The sequence below is a fragment of the Onychomys torridus genome, chromosome 10 (assembly GCF_903995425.1).
Source record: "Onychomys torridus chromosome 10, mOncTor1.1, whole genome shotgun sequence".
Taxonomy (NCBI): Eukaryota; Metazoa; Chordata; class Mammalia; order Rodentia; family Cricetidae; genus Onychomys; species Onychomys torridus.
The window spans coordinates 14071274-14094940 of record NC_050452.1 but is presented as its reverse complement, the minus strand read 5'-3'; the positions used below and the strand labels follow the sequence as shown (position 1 = coordinate 14094940).

The following is a 23667-nucleotide window of genomic DNA, read 5'->3' as shown; positions in this document are numbered from 1 at the left end:
CTGCAGAACGGAAGAAACTCCTTGCCAGCTCTAAACCAAACATTAATATCTGAAACAGATGAAGAACCCCTAAATAAAATACCAAGGAAAACAAATCATCAGCTTAAAAATTAGGCTAGTGAAAAAAAGTAGTTCTCAAAAGAAGAAATATGATCAGTCAGTAAATAATTGGAAAAGTGTTCAGTGTCCTTGACCATCAGAGAAAGACAAATCAAAGTCATATTGAAATTCTATTTCACCCGTCAGAATGGCTGTCATTTAAAAAAAAATAGTAACTATTGGCAAGGATAGGGAAGGAAATGAACTTACATACTGTTAGTAAGGCTGTAAACTAAGGCAGTCACTGCTTAAAGCAATGTAGAGGGTCTCTAATTCAACCTAGAAGTTGGATTAGATGGATGGGTAACTAAAATGTATCACATATACAGACATAAAAATAACAAAACATTGACATTTGTAGGAAAATGGATGGAACTATAGACCATTTTGTTAAAGCAAGATTATCCAGACTCAGAAAGACAAATAGTCCTCATCTTCTCTCCAATCAACAAGTTAGAAAGCGGAATGGGGACTGCAAATAAGGGGGAAGAGACACAAGGGAAGGACGGGAGGTGGGTGCGGAAGACGGTACATGGCATGAAAGCAGAGGACCATTCAAAGGAAGGATGAATCACATGGGTGTGACAAAAGGGAAAAGAGAGGGCAGTGGGGTAGAAGAAAGTCAGCAGATACAGGTGGGAAAATTTCACAGTGAAACCCACAGTGTGAGTGCTGAGAGAGATTAAGGTAATAACATATATCTCAAACGGGACGAAAGCTATACTGAGTTAACTGAATACATACACTACCCTGGTGCTCTCCCCCTGCTGAGTTTTTGCTGGTCCAAGAGGCACAAGAGCTCCGACACTGTGGTGGGAGGCGGCAGAACAGTGTAACAGAGAGCAGGAAGGAAAGAGTGAAAACGAAAGGCATCAAAACAGGGGGATGTGGCCCCAGCTCGTCACCACTGCAAAGCTTCTGTTGGAATGGACTTCTCAACCACATGACCTCACCCCAGCAGGGTCATAGTAATGCAGGTAGGCCGGGTCTTCTCTCAGAACGAACTTCCTCACTTTCCAGTTCTTCCTCCTGTGCCCCTGTATCAAGGAATGAGGAAAGGAAGGATGAGTTGCTGGCATCACTCTGTGCATGCAGTGTCCAAGTAGGAAGTCTGCTGAGATACAGGATAAAAGAATGCCATGGTGAATTACTAAGTCCTGGCCCCCCGTCTTTGTCAGGGAAAGAGCACCAAGGCCAATTAATAAAACAGATGCTGTTGAATCACATGGATAAATTAAATTACTTCTACACTGTCTTCCAACTTCAAAATTCTGTGCAGTGGTACAGCATATGTGACATATTTGGCAGTGCTGGGCATATAACTTGGTTAAAGACATTTGGTCCTGTTTTTTGAGAAGTTTATGATCCACATGGAAATAGACTATTACAAAATCCAAATAAAACCCTAGATATAAATAATGGATTTCAAAAGAATTAAATGAGAGATATGTAATTGTAGACATGAGCTATCAAACAAAGCAGAATAAAGATGTCTGCTTGCTGTCTTTCTGTCTGTCTCTGTCTGTCTGTCTGTCTCTCTCTATAGATAGATAGATAGATAGATAGATAGATAGATAGATAGATAGATATAGATTTAGATAGATAGATAGATAGATAGATAGATAGATAGATAGATAGATAGATACATATACATGTGTGTGTGTCTTTACCTGTGTGTGTGCACACATGTGTGTATGTGCATGTACATATGTGCACATGCATGTATGCCCATGCAGGTTCATGTGTGTGTATGTGAAGGTCAGCAGTCAACCTCAAGTGCCATTCCTCACTGGCTGTCCAACTTGTTTTCTGATACAGTGGCTCTTGTTAGGATCTAGAGCTTGTCAAAAAAAGTGGGATAGGCAGCCAAAAAAAGCCCCAGCAATTTGCTTGTCTTTGTCTATCTAGTATGGGGATTACAAGTGTGTGCCATGCCAAATTTTTTACATTAGTTCTGGTGATAGAACACAGGTTCTCATTCCTACATGTATGTATGTATGTGCACCATGTGTGTGCTAGGTGACTCCTGGTGTCATAAGACATTGGGTATCCTGAAACTGGTGTTAGAGATGTCTGTTAGCCTCCGTGTGAGTGCTGGGAGCTGAACCCCAGCTCTCTGCAAGGGCAGTGAGTGTTCTTAAGTGGTAAGCCATCTCCCCACCTCAAAATGACTTCTGAGATCCATCAGCTTCTACAAATATGGGTGTTTTCTTTGCCTTAATAACACTGCCCATGAGATCTGAGCACATAAGTTGCCTCACACAATTTCTTCTTTATTGGAAACCTTGAAAGCCATGCTGTCGTGTGCAATTATTAAGTGACCACCAAAGTATCCTAAGCTGGTGGGTCAGCCAACCTTGAACAGCTGCCATATTCTCTCAAAGCCTTCTCCAACATCACAACGTGGCTTATTAAAAAGTTTATTATAAGTGTCTGATCACCTTTCTGAAGGACTTCAAGAATGTATGCACACCTGGGTTTTCTAACAACCATATCTGAATTATCTGCTCTATCAGTTATCCATTAGAGTTGACTTTGTTCATTTGACAAGTGCTTATTGTTTATCACAGAGCAAAAAAAAAAATGAGTGTTGAATTCTGTACAAACAGGAAAAGCATATTAATACATTGTCCTTCCCCCTGCAGACTCTATATGTGACCAAGGTATTCCGTTCACTGTTACAATAGAAAAATTATACAAAAGGAATTAGACTGAATATAACCCATTCATCCATCCTGTGCTTGTTCTATTTGTCAACTATGAATATTCTCTTGAGATAAAAGTGGGGAATGGGAAGGAGAACACAGTTTTCCAGTTAGGCAGCTACTTCCCACCTGTGGAGTGTGCAACACAGGTATTTTTTCTGATGTTTTGATTTCTCTTCAGGTTAACCTTGGCAAGCTACCATCATCAATGGTAGGAGAGTTGATACTCTGAAGACTATAAAGATTTTTTAAAATTTTCTCCTAAGTGATTCTGATATGAACCATGGTTCCTTGAGAGCTAAAAGATTGGGGCAGACAAGTGTAAGGAAAACTCGGCAACCCAGACTCTACTTGGCTTGGGCTACACACACACACACACACACACACACACACATACACACACACACACACACACACACACACCTCTTTCCTTACAATGCACTTGGCATCCTGGGATTCTCACCTGCCCAGAGCTTCACAAACACCACATCTATCTATTCAAACCTGTCCCGAAATGGATGTGGGAACTAGAGGCAGGAAACAAAAGCAACTCGAACAAATTTTGGGTTCATGTGCAATAAAGTAAACTTTTAGGGAAAAATCCTTTATATTCTTATGTCTATAACTTTGAATTAATTTGATTAAATTTAGATGTGATATGGCTAAAATACATGCAATAAAGAAAAATTTACATACCTGAGACCACCCTGACTAAACTCCCTAGAAACTAACACATCCTCCTCTGGACTCCATGAAAAGAGGCTATAAACAATAACCAGTGTCCTTGGACTCCAGTCCACCCAGCTTGCCACTTCCTTGTAGCATCTCTGCACTGTCTCTTCAAATAAAGCCATTGCCTTTCCATTTGTATGAACTTTTTAAATTCTTTGAATAAGGTGCAAGGAACTCGAAAACACTCAGTCCAAACACACTCATGCTCACTCATGTGCACACACACACACACACACACACACACACACACACACACACACACACGCATGCATACACAAACCCCAGTACCAAACATGGTGACCCCAGTCAGGAAGCAAGATTAATCTCTTAAGAAACTTTGAAAACTAAATGTTTCCAAATGCCTTCCTCTTACCAAGATCATCATTTCCTACTCCTTTTTAAAAATTCTGATCCCTATGGCTGTGGCTGGAGGCTGCAATAACCAGTTTGATCAGATAGACCCCACTGCCCAGCCCATGAGAAAATGGGTGTGGCTGGTGATGGGTAGCCTCTGGTGGCTGCTTCTACTATGATAAAGACAACTATGAAGGGGGGAAAGACTTCACAGCCAGGGGCTCCCCACATGGAGTTCAGAACAAACCACTGAAGTGGTTATGACACTGTGGACTTTCTCACACATTCCAATGCCATCTCTGCTCTCTGGAGCAGAGCCAAACTTTGCTGCCACTTGAATTCCCATCCCTCCCTCCGGTTCTTTTCCTTGATCTGTACATGAGTCTGCATTACAGAATGTCACATTCTTAAAGGAAATAAATATAGCAGGCAGTCTTAGACAATGAGTGGTCTGGACGAAAAGGAAGTCAGAAATCTTTGTGGGCACAAATGAAATAAAACAGTCACAGCTACTATGGTAAATACCCAAAGCCATCCCATATCGGGGGCTGAGATGGGTAAGGAGGCTTCTGTTACCCTGTGGCTGGTGGTGGGAGGAGCCAAGCCACCCCTGCAGTGCAACATCTTCCTAAGAGACCCTGTGCTCTCTTCACTCTTACCATCACATGCCTTGACACCTAGAACTATGTAGAGCTTCAGTTTACCCCAGCCCTTGCCTCCAAGACTGATTACGGACACCTGAAATTGCACATAATCCCACACAAACACCTGTAAGGTGCCCATGCACTCAAACAGGACCTGACCTTAGCCCGCTATTCCTACAAAGTTGGTCTCAGGCCATAGTTTTCCATCTCACCAGGCTTTAACACAGTCTGGAATGGCACCTCCTTGCTCTTCAAGGTTACCATATAGTGTGGTCTAGTCCTATTTTCTGATCACTTTGGAGTACTTTATCATGAAATAGCTTTATCTTTTGAATGACATCTCTTGACCAACTTACTTCTTCCTATTACAAAAATGGCAATATTTTCTTAAAATGCTTTTCATCATTATGACATTGGCAAAAGCAGAATTTCACTATTTCCAAGGGAATATTCTGCCCTGGCTGCCACAGTCCTAGCCCAACATTATGTTCATTATCTCCTTAGCATTTTGCCTTCCAGCTTCCAGGTTTCATTCTGGTTGATTATTGGTCAAGCAAACTAAATTCTATTTAATAATGTCAGCCTTTTTCTTTTTCATTTATTTCCTTTGTCTTTTGGAGGTAAAGTACCACTATTTAGTCTAGTCAGGCCTTGAGCTCACAGCGATTCCTATAATTAAGCTTTATGAGTGCTGGGATATGTATCACCATCCTCAGCTCACATTGGCAATTTAGGGGAAAAAAAAAATGAGAAGGCTTGAAAAGGGGCAGAGGAAGCCAGTGATAGTCACTCACCTGCTTCAGTAAACATCCCTGCTTGATGATAACCCCTCTGAATTCTTCTCTCAGAATCACATCGTCATCACTGGAATTCTCTTCACAGAAGAAGCCACTGTCTGGCTGTTGAGAAACACACAGCAGGTTCTTGTAGGTCTCAAACATATTGCTACACCTATGTCCACACACACTCTTGCCAGCCATGCTTCCTCCAAGCTGCTGTGTGAACCACAGCAGGAAGTTTCCAGGTGACTCTGGGCTTGCTGCCTAAGCCTCCCCCATTTCTTTGCCCCTGGATCCTGCCCTTTTGTGTCTCCATTCAGGTGTGATCTGGTCAAATATCCTTTTATTTTCCATGATTCTCCAGGCCATATCCTAAGTCTATCTCAGTCTTCTTTTGCCAGGCACATTTCTCTCTTTAAAGACCTCCTTCTCATGGGACTTCACGGCCACATGTTTGAAATCATAGTGACAACACCCTGATGCAACTCTCTCCACCATGACTTGTCACTCAACTTCAACTCCAGCCTGGAGAGAACCAAGAGTTTATGCATCACCTTGGCCCCTGAGGTCAGAATAATTAGAGACTTTCTGAGCTGTAAGAGAGTGACAAACCACACAGAGGAGGAGCTGCTGTGGAGAGTTAATTTAGCACCCTTAATTTAAATGGCTATAAAAAGATAGACCAAGGGTCTGAAGCATGAAAGAAGTACTGACAGTGGAACTCCCCAAAAAGTGAAATGAAATGCTATCTGGGATGTCCACCTCATTTGTATAGGAAGGATGGTTCTTTATGTAGCTTTCCCAACTTCTACATTCTGATCCAAAATAGAAACAAAACTGTCAAAATCCCCCTAGAAAAACCACAGTTGCTGAAATTATCATATGATCACAAGCTAGGCTCATGTTATGTAACATGCAGTTTAGCAACCTCAGTAGGCATAACACAAGAAGCATACAAGGTTATGGGAGGAGGTGTACATAGAAGCACGGTGTGTATTTGATTGTACAGTTGAGCACAGACAGGCAGCTCATCACATCTGTGATTTCATAGGCAGCCCTCTGAAAAGGCCATCATACCATGACTGGTGCCTTTGCTTTTCCACTGCTGGGTTCCCTTTGTCTAGGACAACATGTACCATGCAGAGACACACAATACACTTTTATAGATGAATTGATTGCTTAGAATAAGAATAAAGGTAGTAAGATTTCAAAAGTGAGTTTAGAGAAAACTATTGGAATAAACGATTGCTTCCTCTAAACTGTTCACTTGGAGAAGGCAACATTTGAGGGAGCAGCTGTGAAGTCTAGAAAATGCTGGTGTAATAGAAGCTGTATGAGCCTGTGTTTTCATAGCTTGTAGTATTTGTCCTTAAAATATTTATGTGTGTGTGCATGTGTGAATTTCAATATGTATGCACATGTGCATGCCATCAAGTGGGTATGGAGGTCAAAGGACAACTTACAGGAAGTGAGTCCTTTTACCATGTAAGTTCTGGGGATTGAACTCAGATCACCGAGCTTGGCAGCAAGCACCTGTCTCTTCTAAGCCATCTCAGCAGCTTGTTACTTTTTGTCTCTGGCTGGCTTCTTCTCTAGCCTTCTCACCTCTCAGTTCTCCTTAGGACCACACATTCTGTTTGCATGTGTGGCTACAAACTGGTATCTACAGAAAATCTACCCTGATCCTATGTCAGGAAAATCAAGTGGGTAGCTTTTCCTACTTACAAAGAAGTAGAAAGCATCGGGATTGTCCAGGAAAGGGTTTTCAGCTATTCCATCAGCCGCGTTCTTAGACAGATCCCCAGCAGGCTGCAGGTACCCTTCACTGAGCAGTGATGCGGCAATCATGAGGCCTTCCTGGCGATTCCGAACCAGCTTGTTAGAAACCAGCCAGTCAATGACACCGTTACCTGAATGAGAACATGAATGGGAAGTTAACTCTTTCCCAAGTCACAAGTCATTGACTGCCAACCACACACTGGCTCCAGTGCTCACCAGTGTCCAACTTGTCCCAGCTTCCCTCCTACTCCAAGAAGGAGAAGGAAAATTAGTGAGATGGATGCTTGGAAACAAAAGGAATCATGTGAAAGTTAAAGAACATGTAAAAGTAAGAAATACATAAACAAATCATTTTTATGAACTTACACATTTATTGAGCTTGTACAAAAACACTAGCTGGGCAGTGGGCAGGCTCCTTAGCAAAAACATAAGCATTAAAGTTACAGAATTCTGCTGTAAGTCAGTACTGTGGTACAATGGGTGACTGGAGCAAATCAGAAAAGGATTTATAGAGAACATAACTAGGCTGAGACCTAAAACAGGAGGTGTTTGCAAGCATTTGAGATAGGAGCTGAGGGTCCAGCACAGGCAAGGATGCAACAGTGTGGACAAACTTGCAAGCACATCACAGCCCATGAGGACAGAGCTGGGGCTGGTGAGAAAGTAAGGGGAGTCCAGAGGAGGAGGAAGATGAGGGGTAGTGAGGAAAGTCTGGTGGCACATTGAGAAATCTGTCAAACCCAGGCATAGTGGCACACGCCTTTAATCCCAGCACTTGGGAGGCAGAGGCAGGTGGATCTCTGTGAATTTGAGGTCAGCCTGGTCTACAGAGTGAGTTCCAGAACATCTAGGGCTGATGCACAGAGAAACCAAGGGGGGAAAAAAGAAATCTATCAATGAAGAGATACTGCAAACTTTAATTATCAAATAACACAATGGAATGTGTGTCCTAAATTAAATTTTGATTACAGTATTTGTGTTTATTGTCACACATTTTAAAGAGTCTGTCAGGGGACTTGAATAGTCATTTCATTTAACTTTTACCTCAAGAGAAATACCTCAAAATAACACAGGGAATGAAATGAAGAAAACCCATCAGTTGGATTATCAGCAAGCTAAAAATGAGGCTTTGTACTCATAAAGTGTGTTCTTTACAAGTCCACCAGTGGCAACTAACATAGATGCCTGCTGGTCCTGGGTCACTGGAGCTGGAGCATTGGGTATCGAACACCTGAAAGAGTCATGACCCCTTTCAGAGAATGTCCCTCCATGAGTTTCACACACAAAGATTTTTACCCACTTTTCTTCTCTGTGAAGACAAGCATTTCAGCTTTCAGTCCTCACAACTCTGCAAAAGAGGTAGCAGTTACTTACCCCATTTGAAAAATAAGAACCGTAAGACCCAAGAAGCTTCAACAGCCTTGAGCTGCAGTCACATGTCCAGTTCCCTAGACCTTCATTGGTATGTTCTCACACTTGAGTCTGTGCTTCTTGGACTAGGTGTGCTGAAGTCTGAAAGACCTCACTTAGGTTTCCCCGTCATGAGATAGTCGAGGTACTCCATTGCATTGAGTGCTTTCTACTTTCTGCCTCTCAGCTGACCCCACCAGACTCTCATGAAGACTCCATTCATGAAGAGTTTTGGAATCCATTATGACAGTGCATGGGAAGGACTTGATGGTTACTGAATCCTCTGGGACTCAGGGATGCATTTAATAGAAAATAAGTCTGGGCTAGATCTGGTGGCAGAGTCTCCATAGGAACCCCTTATTCCTTTGGCCTGGGGCTGTCTCATAGCGACCCAAGCCCCACATCCTTAGGGTCCTGTCTTGGTTTTATCATCTCCCTAAGTAGCTTGATGGCGAAGCTTGGTCCTGACTTGATGCTAAAGGCTACTGCCTTCATTCTCTGAGGCACGCTCCTGGGAGATACTGCCCTACAATGCAAATGCCCTTTCCTCTTCCCCTTCCTAACCTAAGCCATTTTCGTGGATCTAGCATCTTCTTAGTTGCTTACACTGTTATAATTCCTCCAAGTTGTATCCCTGTGACATATCTTGCAAATATGCTGAGTGTCTGACTCACTCCCAAGCTAACATCCCATTTGCTGTCTATAAGAACATCAGCTCTTCCAGGTGGTCACTTTATTTCTCCAGATTCATATTCTGCACATTTCTACCCATAACTCATCATCATAAATCTTCCCCACAAACCACCTCTACTGTAGCATGAATCTTAGAGGATCTTATTTAAAAAAATCAAACCTGAGCCAGGTATTGGGGTGAATGCTGGAAGATCAGAGAGACAGAACAGGCCACAGCTTCCTCACCTTGCCAGTTCCTCAGCTGATCCTGTTTCCTCAGACTGGAAGCTTCTGAGTCCTCATTCAAATAGATCTCAGCTGAATTCCTGCTCAAAAGCCTCAAAGCTTAACCAGCCTAGTTCCTGGTCCTCGTGCCTTATGTATATCTTTCTGCCATCACTTCCTGGGATTAAAGGCGTAGGTCACCATGCCTGGGTGTTTCCAGTGTGGCTTTAAACTCACAGAGATCCAAATGGATCTCTGCCTCCCAAGTGATAGGATTAAAGGCATGTATGCCACCATTTTCTGGCCTCTATATCTAGTGGCTGTTCTGTTCTCTGACCCCAGATAAGTTTATTAGGATGCACAATATTCTGGGGAACACAATATCACCACACTCTACCTTGAGGTCCAACTGAGGCACCGCCTCCTAATCACCTCAGCAGCTCTTTGTTCTTTCTTTTTCCAGAACTCATGGCACTGTTACATAGATATAACCTCTTTGATCAGAATAACTATTTGAAAGCTTAGCACTCAAAGTGCGTGGTATGTGGCAGGCACTGTTCCACTACAAAAGAACAAGCCTGGGAGGTAAGTACACTGTGATTTCCCATTATGTAGACGGTAAAGCACAGAGGCAGTTATTTGGCCAGAGGTTTTGTGGCTAGTAAGTTGCAGATGCAGAGTTTGAAAACCAGGCAGCATGTTTCTGGTGAATGTGCTTTCACCTCTATACCACACTGCTCAAACAGGTGACACTTACTAACTTACTGGGTACAGTGTCTGACACCCCCAACATTATCATTTAAATTTTCTACTACATATCTTAATTCTTGTTTACCATAGCATGGATTGCAGTATATTAAACTGTTCCTATTCCTAATACTTTTTTTTAAACATAATGCCAAATATTGGAGAAAAGGAATGCTTGATTGACATAGCTGTGACTTCTGAAGTCTTATCTTGAACAAAAACAAAGGGTTTTCTACCCTGGTTTCTGTTTCTACACAGACAGAATTCTGATCTCTTGTTCACAGGTCTATATTTTGCAATCCTGTACACCTACTATGTGCCACACCCACTGCACACAGATAGCTGTGGGAGAACACCCCATTCCCTCCTTGGTTGCCCACTCTGGGAGTGCAAGTCATTTTACCTGTGAAGCAGTGGTTAAAAACCTTCTTGTCCTTCTCCAGATTCAGCTCCTTTATTCCCTTTTCAGTATCTTTCATAGACAGATACAAAGCCCTGCACAGGGATAAAAGCAGAGGTGGGCAAGAAGCATTTAGAATGGTGATCCACCTTAGAGAGACCTCCAGGAGCTACACTTCCCCACCCCTTGGAGTAGCCCTGAGCCTCATCTCTCTGCCAGACAGACCAGCAGAAATTAAAGGGTGGTGTTCTAACTTACACAATCACATGGCCTGTAAAGCATTTAGAAGATGCACTTAATATCTCTTAAATTCATTAATCTCTTTGTTGATTTAATCCTGGTGCCTAAGATGGAGAGTTGCCTTGTTATGTGTCAAAGTTCAAAAATTCCTAAGGCCAGTTTTGCAAGAACAAAGATCTTTAAAGTTCCTGCAATCATTTGTATCTGTCATGTCCTGCAAATGCCCATGCCTTAAAGGTTTGTGCCCCAACTTGGTATTGTTCAGAGGTGGTTGAAGCTTCAAGAAATGTGACCAGGAAGGAGGTGGCTTTTTTAGTAAGGTGCTTGCCAGGGAAGCATGAGGACCTGAGTTCAGATCCCCAGCACTCACAGGAAAGGCAGGACACAATTGCTTACGATCCCATCACTGTGGAGATGGAGACAGGAGGATCCTGCAGCAGGCTGGCCAGCTAATCTCTCCAAATCAGTAGGCTGCAGGTTCAGTGAGAGACCTTGTCTCAAAAAGTGAGGTGGAGAGAAATGAGGAGATCTGAAGTCAGCCTCCAGTCTCCATATGCACCTATATGCGTGTGTGAGAGAGTTTTTCAAGTCATTGTGGACATGCCCTTGAAGAGTTTTGGGAATACAAGTTCCTTCTTTCATATGCCAACCACAAAGTGAAGAGATATGCTATAGTATACATGTCTGCTGTGATGTGCTGCCCCCAAACACCACCGTGGGACTAAAAGTAATAGGTCAAACTAAGCACTCAGCGCCACAATAAACCCCCTTTCAACTCAGTCCTTCTAGATATTTGTGAAAGCAGTGCAGAGATAACACGGTCTCCCAATTCTTACAAAGTTTTCAGGAGGCCATTTGCTAAAGATAATTGCCTTCAAGAAAGTGATTTTTGTTTCTAAGCTTATCTTTTTTTCTGAAAATGATAAGGTTAAATAGTGAGCTCTTACTTTGGGCCCTGGAATAATAAACTAAAAATAGCCTCGTCAGAATAGTTCTGTCTCTGTGCTTCTTTGTAATTTGAGCATCATTCCCACTCAGTTCTGACATCTCTGGTCAGGAATGTGGTCACATGACGTCTGAAGCCAGCAGCTATGGCTAGACCAGATTTCTTCTCTTGGGGTCTTACCCAAGTGAAAGAGGTTCCAGTTCTCATGAAGTTTCACACGATTCCATTCCCTACATAGTTGTACAGAAAGTATGTCTCTCATCCACTCTGAGACTGCTCTCAACCTCCCCCTACGTCAACTGAATCTTGTCAGGCATATTCAGCAGCCAACATGGCGCTCCTTCTAATGAGTTTTTTGCTTAACACAAAAGCAAATCTGCCATAAAGAATGACAGTCCTGAAGAAAAACACTTAGGATTGGAGCAGAGGTAAAGAGCCCTAGAAACAACCCCACTCCCAGCCCCCATCAGGGCGGGGTTACCTGCTGCTCCCTGGCCACCTTTATAGTACAAATGTCACCTGCATTCCAAGTCATCAATAGCACACCTGAGAGGCCTTCATCAAGGCACCACACCAATGGCTTCCATCCAGGATGAGTGTGCACCCCGGCTGGCCCTTCCTGACCAGGAGTAAAAGCATGAATCTGAACTTGAACCTTGGTCTGCTTGGATGCATGGTCCCTGCTTTTTCCTTTCTACCTACAAACCCTGAAATGCTCACATTTTTGTCTTCTCTCTCCTCTCTTCTTTCTCACCTCTGTCTCTCTTCTCTCCTCTCCATACACCACAAGCCTGTCTTCTCAGCTACGAGGCATCAGAGATGCTGTCATCAAAGACGCCGAAAGCAAGCTTTGCAGCAGTATTTGTCAGATCAAAGAGGAAAGGACAATCAAAGGGTGGAGGGAGGCAAACTCAGAAAATTACCCCAAGTCAACAGTTTCTGGCAGACGAATGGACCTCCTTGTGGATTTTCTTGCAAACTTCTGGCCTCCTTCAATGCATTTAATAGCTTTCTTGATGTCCCGAACCCAAGCATCTCTCTCCTCCAGGAAGGCTGCCTGGAAGAAGTGGTCTTGCTGTTTGGTTGTAGTGATCTTCCATACAAACTGAAAATCAAAATATATCCCATTAGAAATGGCCCCTTTCCAGGCCCCTCATGAAACATAGCAGTTGATAAGAACTTGTTCCAACAAAGAGAGAGTCCAACGCCAGGGTAAAATATAGATGTTGACAAGAGGGGACAGTTGTTCAGAAAGTACTGCTAAAGTGCAGATAGACGTTAAAGTCAGCAGGTGGCACAGCTAGGCCTGTATGCTGAGCCTTGAGGATGGGGACAGGAGGAAAGAGCTAGGAGAGGTAGCATTTGAAAAGGGCGTGCAAGGTCAGCAGGTGGCATGATGGTCACTGTGACTAGTGACAGCAACTCACCATCCTTTTGCCAAAGTCCTGACAGGGGCTGGCGAGAGTACTTCCTTTCAGTGGGATCATCCCCTTGGGGCTGTTGTCGCTTTTCTTCTTATAAAACTCGATGCCATCTTCTAGCAGTACAACCCACATGGGTTTCCAGGTGCTAAACATGCTTCCCTGTGACGGCAAGACAGAGATGAGAAGCTGGGGTAGACAGGACGATGTGTGACCTGTATCTTCCGATTAACAGAACAGATTCATAACCCCTTGGAGTTGACTTTTAAAGTGTTTTGTGACCATCTCTGTTGACTCAATGTAAATCCTCCCCAAGTGATGACTTCTTGAAACACTGTTATATGTCTCACCTGTTGCTGTTTGCTTGAGTTGGTCATATTCTCTGGGTGCCCTTTTCAAATGTAGCCTCCCTTAGACCTCTCCCCCATCTCCTTCCTTAAGGCTCAGCTGATGGGCCTAGCAGGTAAAGGCTTTCCAAGCTGCACATTGTGGCCTTGATCTAAATGTCACCTCCCCCCTCACTGACTGTCCTTTGTATCCTAAAACGTTGCTGTGTGCCTCCTTTTAGAGTCAGTGCAGGTTAGCTTTCTGCTGCTGTGATAAAACACTGCCCCAGAGCAACCTGGAGACGGACCCACATACCATGGTTTGTTTCAGCTTATAGTTTACAATCCGTCATGGAGAAAAGTCAGGACAGCGGCTCAAGGCAAGAGCCTGGAGGCAGGAATTGAAGCAGAGACCATGGAGGCATGCTGACTATTGGCTTGCTGTCCCTGGAATGTTCTGCTACCTTTCTGCCCACCCACCTTTCCAGACTGAGCAGTTCTATATGAGTTACCCACAGGCCAGTCCGATGTAGGCACTTCCTCTGCTGAGAGTCCCTTTCCCCAGGTATGTCTAGAGTTGTGTCAAGTTGACAAAATCTAGCCAGCACCTTCAGTTAAATTTCTATAGTGTGGGTGTCTTTCCTTGCCAGAAACTGCCACATAGCTCATATTCATTAAAATGATGGCAAAGAAGACTATTTGCTTAGAAAGTTTTTTCTATTTTCTAAGTTTCCAAATGCTAGTATCTAATATACTTTACTGAGAAATATGACTAGTTCTTCTTATTGTCTACCTTGTCACCCAGAGCCTTTACCTTCTACTGCCCTTAACCTAAAAAAACCACATTCTCACCCTACTGCTATGAATAGGAACTGTCAGCACACTTTTCTGTTTTATTTTTAAATGTGTGTATGTGTGTGTGTGTGTGTGTGTGTGTGTGTGTGTGTGTGTGCACATGCAGTGTCACAGTGTATGCATAGTGGTTAGAGGACAGCTTGTGGGGATTAGTTGTCTCAAAAATAAAAATAAAACCCTTTTCAAAGCTGGGCGATGGTGGCGCACACCTTTAATCCCAGCATTTGGGAGGCAGAGGCAGGTGGATCTTTGTAAATTCAAGGCCAGCCTGGTCTACGGATCGAGATCCAGGAAAGGTTCAAAGCTACACAGAGAAACCCTGTCTCAACAAAGTATTTGGGATCACATTTTTATTCTCTCCACAAGGGAGGCAGATAAATTCTCAACGATAAGGTTTGTGAGATGGTTCAGCCAATAAAGGCTCTTGCTGACAATGCTGATAGCCAGAATTAAACTCATGGAAGAAGGAGGAAACCAACCAACAACTGGCGACTGCTTGATTGGGCATAGGGTACACTCCGTAGGAGTAAAGGCATGTCTGGTACTGTAAACCTGACCAAGAACCCATGGCTGGGGAGCTCGCAGATGCTGTGGGATAATGCTTTTGTACATTGGTTTAATAAATGCGGATTGGCCAGTAGCCAGACAGGATGTATAGGTGGGATAAGCAGCCAAGGAGAATTCTGGGAAGAGGAAGGCTGAGTCAGGAGACACCAGGCCGCTGTCCAGAGAGCAGCATGTAATGGCACACAGGTAAAGCCACAAAACACATGACAACATATAGATTAATGAAAATGGGCTGAGTTTAAGTGTAAGAGCTAATCAGTGGTAGGCCTGAGCTAATGGCCAAGCAGTTTTAATTAATATAAGCCTCTGTGTGTTTACTTGGGGGACACTAGTGGGAGAGAGCTGTCCTGTTCAAGCCAGGTGGGACCAGGAAAACTTTTAGCTACACACAGGCTCCAGAGTTGAACCTCCTGCTGTTAGTCCACTAACCAGACTAAGGACCAAAGTACCTCTAAATTTGTCTCTCTCTTCCTGTAGATCAGGGAAATGCTCAGACCTCATCAGAGAATTTGTTTGTGCAGTAGACGGCGGTTAATAAAAACACAGACCTGGTTGAACTGCAGAGAGCACATGACAGTGGGTGCTCAGCCACAAATGGAAAAATCTATATCACACCCTCTACCCAAGGCTTCAGGGACCACAATAGAAAAGGGGGTGGGAGATGATAAGAACCTGAGGTCAGGGAGGACCAGAGGCAAACTGTATCTTCTAAACATTACAGGGGACATTGAACTCATGAACTCAACAGCTGTGGTTGCCTGTGTAAGACCCTCAAGAGATCAGTCACCATTCTAGCACACAGTGGGAAGAGTTCACAAGCCTCCACTCCTGACTGGGGAGCTATAGACACACTGTGACTTCTCTGGAAGAACTAGTCATCTTTCATTAAGAGTGTGGATCCTGATGAACAAACCACACTCTAGTGGATGGCTCCACATCTGGGAGTAAATGGGTAGCATGAATTAGAATAGCATGAATGGGTAACAACAGAAAAAAGGACAGGAAGCTGTAGAGAATAGGCAAGGATGTGGATACAGGTCTGGGAGGTGTTACGGGGAAGCGTAGGGTTGGATAGAATGAATACATATTGTATGGAGTTGTCAAAGGTTTAATAAAATTGTTTTTAAATTAACCATGTACTAGGCCAAGGAAGTCCTTTCTGGTCTCTATGCTCAGACAGTTGGGAAAGGAAGGGGATAAGTCCTTTGACTCACAGTGATACCCTTGCTCTAACTACCACAAATAGAATTATCAACCATGCCCAGCAGGATGGGAATCATGACACAAAGGCCCCATTGAGGGGTCCAGTTGTTAAAAGGAAAAGTACTTATGCAAAGAGGATAAATGCTTATAGGATTGTCATTTTGCTTGTTTGAACACTTCCTTTATTCTAGTCCTAAAATAATTTTTTTCTGCTAAAATGCACTATCTTTTTCTACCTCAGAAGTAAAACTGACCAAACTAACAATGATTAGCCTTTTCCAAAAATGAACATGATTTGAAAATACATGAAATAATTTTGATTAAATTCTTTCCTGATTTACAATCCATATATCCTGCAAACTAATAAGTAAAAGCAGTCCTATTTTTAAATGGACAAGAGAATTAAATGGGTATATCATTCAAGAAGACATCCAAAATCCTACAAAAAAATGTTCAACATCATTATTCACTAGGGGACCAGAGATTCCGCTGACCACAGTGAGATGTTGCTGTGCATTCAGTAAAATGCCTAACATTTAAAAAGGATAAGAAGATCCTCACTGGACAAGGAGGTAGGAAAGCTGGAATGCGTGCATGGTGCCCATAGACAAATGTCTGGCTGTTCATGTGAAAGCTAATTCGGGGTCATTATGACAAAGAGGAGGCAAGGACTTTGAACAAAAAGAGCTCTGTTGCCCTCCAAGCTTAAAAGTAGTATGGTGAGTTATGGTGGTGGGATTTAGGGTAGCTTCTCTGTCCTTCATGCAATTGCTACAAGCCACCAGTTTGTCACTCAGACAGCCTACTCTTGTTGATATCTATATAGTTACCTTTCTGTCCTCAGTCTCCTGTTCACCCAAAAATAAACCCGAGGGAGAAGTAGCTTGCCCAGTTAACAAGGAATTGAGACTAGAATCCTGGCCTCTTAACTCCTTGTTAACCTCTTTCGCTTCCCCCAGATGCTGCAGATGCTGTCTTCATTTCGGTTCTTCAGTAACTTTGAGTAATTTCAGAATCTGGATCAATTTCTCAAAACAACTTAATGGTAGGTAGGTAAGTAGATCCAACTTCTCAAAACAACTTAATGATAGGTAGGTAGGTAGGTAAGTATGTATGTAGGTATCTAGGTAGGTAGGTGGATGGGCAGATAGATAGACAGATACATACATACATACATACATACATACATACATACATACATACATACATACATACATAGAATTCTTCCAAAATGATGTCTGGGACTAACATTGCTCCAGATTTTTTATGTTTTCAGATTTTGGAATACATATATAATATATTTTGATTATGGAACCCAATCCTAAACGTGGAATTTATTTGTGTGCCATATACACCTTATGCATATAGCTAAATGGTAATTTCACATAATATTTTAATCATTTTGTGCATAAAACAAAGTCTCTCACAATAGGTAGGTTTTAGGTTATGAGTCATATTTAGAGTCCCCAGTGAGTAACTGGTCATCCTCATAGTACCTGGTATAATGTATCTTAGTGCATTACATGACACCAAAAGAAGTTCTAAAGGGTGAGACATGTGATCATATTTCAAATGAATTTTTGTATATTTTTGAAATACTTTTAGAAACTGGAAACAAATTGAAAGTGTACATTTATAATATACCATCACTGAGTTAAAGGTTAATGTCCTTAATATAAACTATTAAAACTCATTAGAATTAATAAAAGATATATACACACACTCGAGTTTTTTAAATGGAGAATAATATGGACAATTGATGTTTAAAAGAGTTATGTAGGGCCCAATAAGCAGCCTAGAATTTAATAGCAACCCAAGGACTGCAGACTGAAATTAGGTAAGATCATCTTTTCTATTATGATTTTTTTTAAGATTTGTAAATATAATGGTGAAGAGTTAGGATGTGAAACTGAAGGAGCTCTGAGTCAGAAGTTTGATGTCATTTGCCAAAGACACCACCCTTGCCACAGGCTGCAGAGATGGTGCAGGCCCTAAGGTGAAGAGGGGTGTCTTCTTTTGGAATGTGCAGAGAATATTTCTAAACCATATTTTTCTAGGCCAACTTAAGATGTAAATATAATGTCTCTAAGATACTATGTCTGTGGTGACTGCAGGCCCTAAGCTGATCTGTCTCACACCCAACACTTGCTAGAAATACTACTTAAGCACAATTATTTTTAAACCTCATTTTCTACATCTGAAAAATGAAGATAATAATATCTACATCCTAGTGGTTGTTTGGAGATTAAATAAAGCTACCCATGTACATTGCTGGACATGATATCTGGCATCCAGAAACCACTGCTTAAATACTGCCAATTCTGTTGCACAGTTTACAAAAGCCAAGCCAAAGACCCAGCCTAGATGTCCTTCACCAGCTGAATGAATAAAGACGCATACACATTTTTACAAAGGGGTAACAAAAATGAAATTATGACATCTGCAAGAAGGTGGATACAGCTAAAGAAGGTGGATACAGCTAGAAATTATTGTGTTACTTGAAGTAAGCTAGACCCAAAAAGCATCATGTGGTACCTAGATTTAAAGTTATATATGTGTGTATATGTATATATATATATATATGTGTGTGTGTGTGTGTGTGTGTGTGTGTGTGTGTGTGTGTGTGTCTGTATGTGTCTCTGTTTCTCTCCCTCTGTGGGCGCGCGCATGCGCATGGGCGGGTGTGTGTGTGTGTGTGTGTGTGTGTGTGTGTGTGTGTGTGTATCATGAAACTAGAAAATAGATTGTGAGAAGGAGGAAGAGATTACACCACAGTTGGGAAATAAAGAGGGTAAGATAAGCAAAAGGGTGACCAGCTGGCAACAAAGGGAACCAGCTGGAGGGTGTGAGAGGGCATGGGGGAGGAGATGGTGGAGGAAATGAATAGGAGCAAAGTGTAATGACTCACAAGTTGAACGCCACTCATATGTCATTTCTCTGTTTGCTAGACTCAAAAAAATCCACTAAAAATACCTGAGCATGGAGTATCCATTAGTCTTGGGCTATGTATAACTAGATAAATAAGCTTTAAATTACCAAAATAATGAAAATAGAAAGTCAAGAAAGGCTTCTAGGGCTGGAGAGATGGATCTGTGGTCAGGAGCACTAGCCACTCTTCAAGAGGACTTTCTGAACACTGCAAAGTGAATGAATATGTCACTGCTTTGAAAACACATAAAATGACAGCCATGGAAAAATCTGTCTCTGATACAGGGGAAACAACTTCAAAGTTCAATCCTACTTATGGTGATTAACCATAGAAAAGACAATGGGATCTGAAAACTACATTAAAATGGGTTGCAGTTAGGTATTTTAAGAAATATAATTGAACAGAAAAAATAATGTAACAAAATATTGAAATAACTTTAAGAAAAAGAAAGAAATATGAGCTGTGTCATTAAATCCTAAGTCCTGTCATACATTGAAAAGATGGTTAAGTTCTTAAAATATCCTTTTGTAAATGTGTAGAGAATATTTCTAAATCCCATTTTTTATGCAAACTTACTATGTAAATTTACAAGGCTAATTTTAGAATTGTTTCCTATAGCTACATTTATCAGCCAGTCCATAAATGGGTCACAGGAGGGACGAAGTTCTCAAAATGAAAATGAAGTCATATTGACCTGGTGGAACTTGCCTGTAATCCTGGCTGAAACAGGAAGCTAACACTTTTGAGGGCAGACTGGACTTCGTCGTCGTGAGATCCTGTCTCAGAGCCAACAACAAAACTGTGCCAGCCCTTTGAAACTAAAGCTGAGAGGCTACAAAGACAGTTATTATGTGTGGTCACCTGACATTAATGTCTTCTGACTTTGGTCCTACTTATGTTCCATTTATCATATTTGTTTCAGCTACAGGCATATTTCAGGAATTTTCACACCAACTCAATCATCTCATCCCCTCAATCACTCAAAACTGAGATATAAAAACAGAGAGGAATCATAGCAAACATAACAGGAAAGAATAGTTTATACACAGATTTCCCCTACCCTTGGCTATCAGAAAGTAGCCCTCCAGCAATTAGGATTTCCTCAGGCATCATGAGCTGGCCACAGGGTGGGGGTTGGAGGAAGGCTGATGCTCCTGTGCCAGCTCAAGGAGAAACTTGCCACACTAGAAGAGAGTTCACACAGTCCTGACAACTTACCAGGTCTTCTAGGACCTCCTAGAGCCCAGATAATGATGGCCAATGATGGGCAGGGTCAGGGATGCTGCTTAATTGTGTATACTTTTCTGTCTATACCGAAACCTCATATCACTACATGTAAAGAGACTGGCCTGTTCCTATTCCCAGTGTGCCACGTTGAATGCATGCATCTCTTTGCCCTGCTCTTCATAAGCATAGACTAATTGTGCAAATTCTATGCTTCTCAGGTATCTTGGGGACAGATGCCTCATTCAAGGACCCAGACAGCTACTAAGTAACTGGGGCGAGTTCACAAGAGAATTCCATGGTGGCACTGTCTCTCCAGGAGAGCTTCTGGAGAAACTGAATAGTTTTATACCAAGAAGAGACAGGCAAAATGGATACGTGTTTTGCTCAAAGGTGTCTAGTTTAATTTTTTAATTTTTTATTTTTGTTGTTGTTGGGAGTGGTTGGTTAGGGTTTGAGTTTTAGCTTTGTTTTTTTTTTTTGTTTTGTTTTGTTTTGTTTTTGTTTTTGTTTGTTTTTGAGACAGTGAAGGCTGGCCTCAAACTCACTATGTGGCTGAATGTGACCTTGAATTTATCATTGTCCTTTCTCCATCCCCACCTCCATTGCTCAAGCTAGCCTTGAACCTGTGGTAATACTCCTGCTCAGCCTCTTGAGTACTAGGATTTTAGGCATTAGATACCACACTCGGCTTCCAGATTACTTGGAAGTTCCACTAGGAAGAAGTTTCAGAGAACATTTTTTTTTTCTTTTCAAGACAGGGTTTCTCTGTGTAGCTTTGCACCTTTCCTGGATCTCACTCTGTAGACCAGGCTGGCCTTGAACTCACAAAGATCCACCTGCCTCTGCCTCCCGAGTGCTGGGATTAAAGGCGTGCGCCACCACTGCCCAGCAAGAACATTTTTATTTGCATCAATCAAAGGAAAACATTAAACTTGTGAGCTCTCTGATGAGAGAAGTACTGAATGTTAATGTATTAATAAAAAATATATAAGGCACAAATGAGAAACTCAACTTCATGTTTCACAGCCCTTTCTACGTTGATTTCTACACGTTCTTTTCTATAGTACTGCTAGCCCTTTAGACTTCTATTACCAGGTCTCCCTGGCAACCCTGATCCTTTCCCTTAATGCAAAAGTAGTAGTAACTGCTGGGAACATGTGTTACATGATCATGGAAGGACCTCCTTAGCTGAGTCCTCTTCCCCCTTTTTGAATACCTTAAATGTTACTGCAGTATAGAACCTTGACTCTCTGGTCTCTTCTAAGTCTATTTTTAAAGTCTATTTTATTTTTTTAAATCCTATATTTTAAGTCTATTTTAAGCACATTTCTTCCATGAGAAAAGTTCAGTCCAGAAATGATAAGAACATTTCTCATGTTTTAACATGACCTAGATGTTGCGAGTATAGAAATGAACACAATGGTATCTCCATTGTCAAATAGCTCAGGATCTAACAGAGGGGAGGGTAACCTCTTGTTCAGCATGTCCATCTGCATTGACAGAAGCCAGGACTGGAGGCTCGGTGCCGAGGTAAGTGGACTGTTGTGTTCAGGGCCCTCCCAGATACTTCCCAAAATGGAGACAGACCTCTTCTAACTTCCCCTTTCCTTTAAACTTCTCATTTTATACATTGATGCAGAGCCCAAGTTCAAAGAATTCTATTATGACCAAAACTTAGTAAGAACTGTGCGTCATTATGCTACTCCCACATACTTAGGGGCCATTTCATTTTAAGTGAGGCTATATTAAATCAATATTTCATTTCTGTTGCATCATGAATCATATCATCCACATTCCTGCTTGTACAATTTCTCGGAGACTTGTTTTACATGTCAGACCCTTTGGAAGCAAGGGAATAAGCCTATCCAGTGGTATATTTTTATATGAATACATTCTGAGACTGGACTTTCTCTGACAAAGGCACATTAAATAAGCTGTACAGAAGGGCAGAACACTTAACTGATTTTCTGAACTTCAGGTCTGTGCTCACATTTCACCTTTGTCTTTCCCAGGCTCTGAGACCTTAAGCAAACTATTTATTTTTTCTAAGCATCGGTACCTACTTCTCCTTATAAACACTAAATGATATGATACACTTAAAAGTGATTAGCACACTGTTAGCTTGTAGCAGGGCCTCAGAAATGGCCGCAATACAGACAGGTCAGAGCCCAATTTTGTAAGCAATACCATCTGAATAATTCTGGCCTGACAGCGTCCCAGGACCCATCTATCAGGGAAAAGAATTCTTGGAAAAAGAAGGTCAGTACAGTTTGAACTAATGCAGATGACATGAAAACTAGTTACGGTGGTTACACACAGCACTGGGTTATGCCCATGCCGTACTGCCTGGTTCCACATCAGCTGTGCCAAGGTTTATCTTGAGGGCCTTAAGCAAGACCTTCTGCCTCTCTGTACCTCAACTTCCTCATCTGCAAGGAATGGATAATTGTATCCATTCCCTAGGGTTAACCTCAGAATGATCTATAAAGCACTAATGCACCAAATGCTAGAACTGTCCCTAACATTGTGAGTACAAATGTTAACTACCGCCAGAAGGGAATGCAAACTTCTAGGGATCATTTCATTCTGTTCAGAAAACAATATGGCTGCAGGAAAGAATTCTTGGACAAAATCCTTACTCTGTTCTGTTCTCTTTATCCCAGACTTGCCCACTTCTGGTTTATTTACTTAGTTACTTATTCTTTAACAATGGCATACATATAATGTGCTTTGATCAACACCCTTCCCCAGTCAGTCTCTCATCTCCCTTCTACCCCCAACAAGCCCCTCTCCCCAACACAACCTCAGCACCGGGCTCAACACTATATACCTTCTGCCGTAAGTCTCTGGAAACTCATCCCTGCCTGGCCCCCTGGCCTTGTATTTCTCACCATGTGCTGTCTATCAACAAGTTTTTTGAGTCTGTCCTTAAGTACCTTGTGATTGCTGGGCTGTTGTCATGGAAGCTAGATTTTAGCAAAGAAAGACGTAACATGGAGGAATTTTCTCTTGTTTTACAGCTATGGTTGTAAGAATATCCACTTCCTAGGTAGTCAGGAATAATCAAACTCTATTTCTCAAAAACTAATCCCCTAATCAGAAAGAGTTGAAGTTACTAAATGCAGTGTTATTTGCGATATACCTGTGCCTTTCAGGTATTATAGCATTATGGGGTCATCCTATTAGGCAAGCCTGGGTTTGAACCCCAGGTCATCCTCTTACAGCCGTCTGATAATGAGCAAGTCACCTACTCTCTGTGAGGTTTTTGGGTTGAAGAGCGATCACGTTGGTTGGTGTATCGACAGGGCCACAGACGCTCCTGAAAATACTCCCAAGTGACAAACTGGGCAGTGAGGAGTCCCATTTAGAATGAAGGGCTGAAGAGTGACAGTCACATTCTTCTCTCC

The 23667-nt window shown here is 42.1% G+C and overlaps 1 protein-coding gene across 2 annotated transcripts in view; it reads right to left on the bottom strand.

The window, feature by feature from the left end:
- The window catches only part of Plek (pleckstrin), a 61703-nt gene that overhangs the window by 18776 nt on the left and 19260 nt on the right, over window positions 1-23667 (bottom strand). The window contains exons 3-9 of one of the 2 annotated variants that reach the window (XM_036201701.1): window positions 13160-13315; window positions 12656-12837; window positions 10550-10641; window positions 7039-7223; window positions 5329-5433; window positions 1053-1136; window positions 844-906 (exon numbers count right to left, since the gene is read on the bottom strand). In XM_036201701.1, coding sequence (XP_036057594.1) covers window positions 844-906; window positions 1053-1136; window positions 5329-5433; window positions 7039-7223; window positions 10550-10641; window positions 12656-12837; window positions 13160-13315 — 867 coding nt within the window. The remainder of the gene's footprint in view (window positions 1-843; window positions 907-1052; window positions 1137-5328; window positions 5434-7038; window positions 7224-10549; window positions 10642-12655; window positions 12838-13159; window positions 13316-23667) is intronic. The other variant, XM_036201702.1, reaches the window with a different exon arrangement.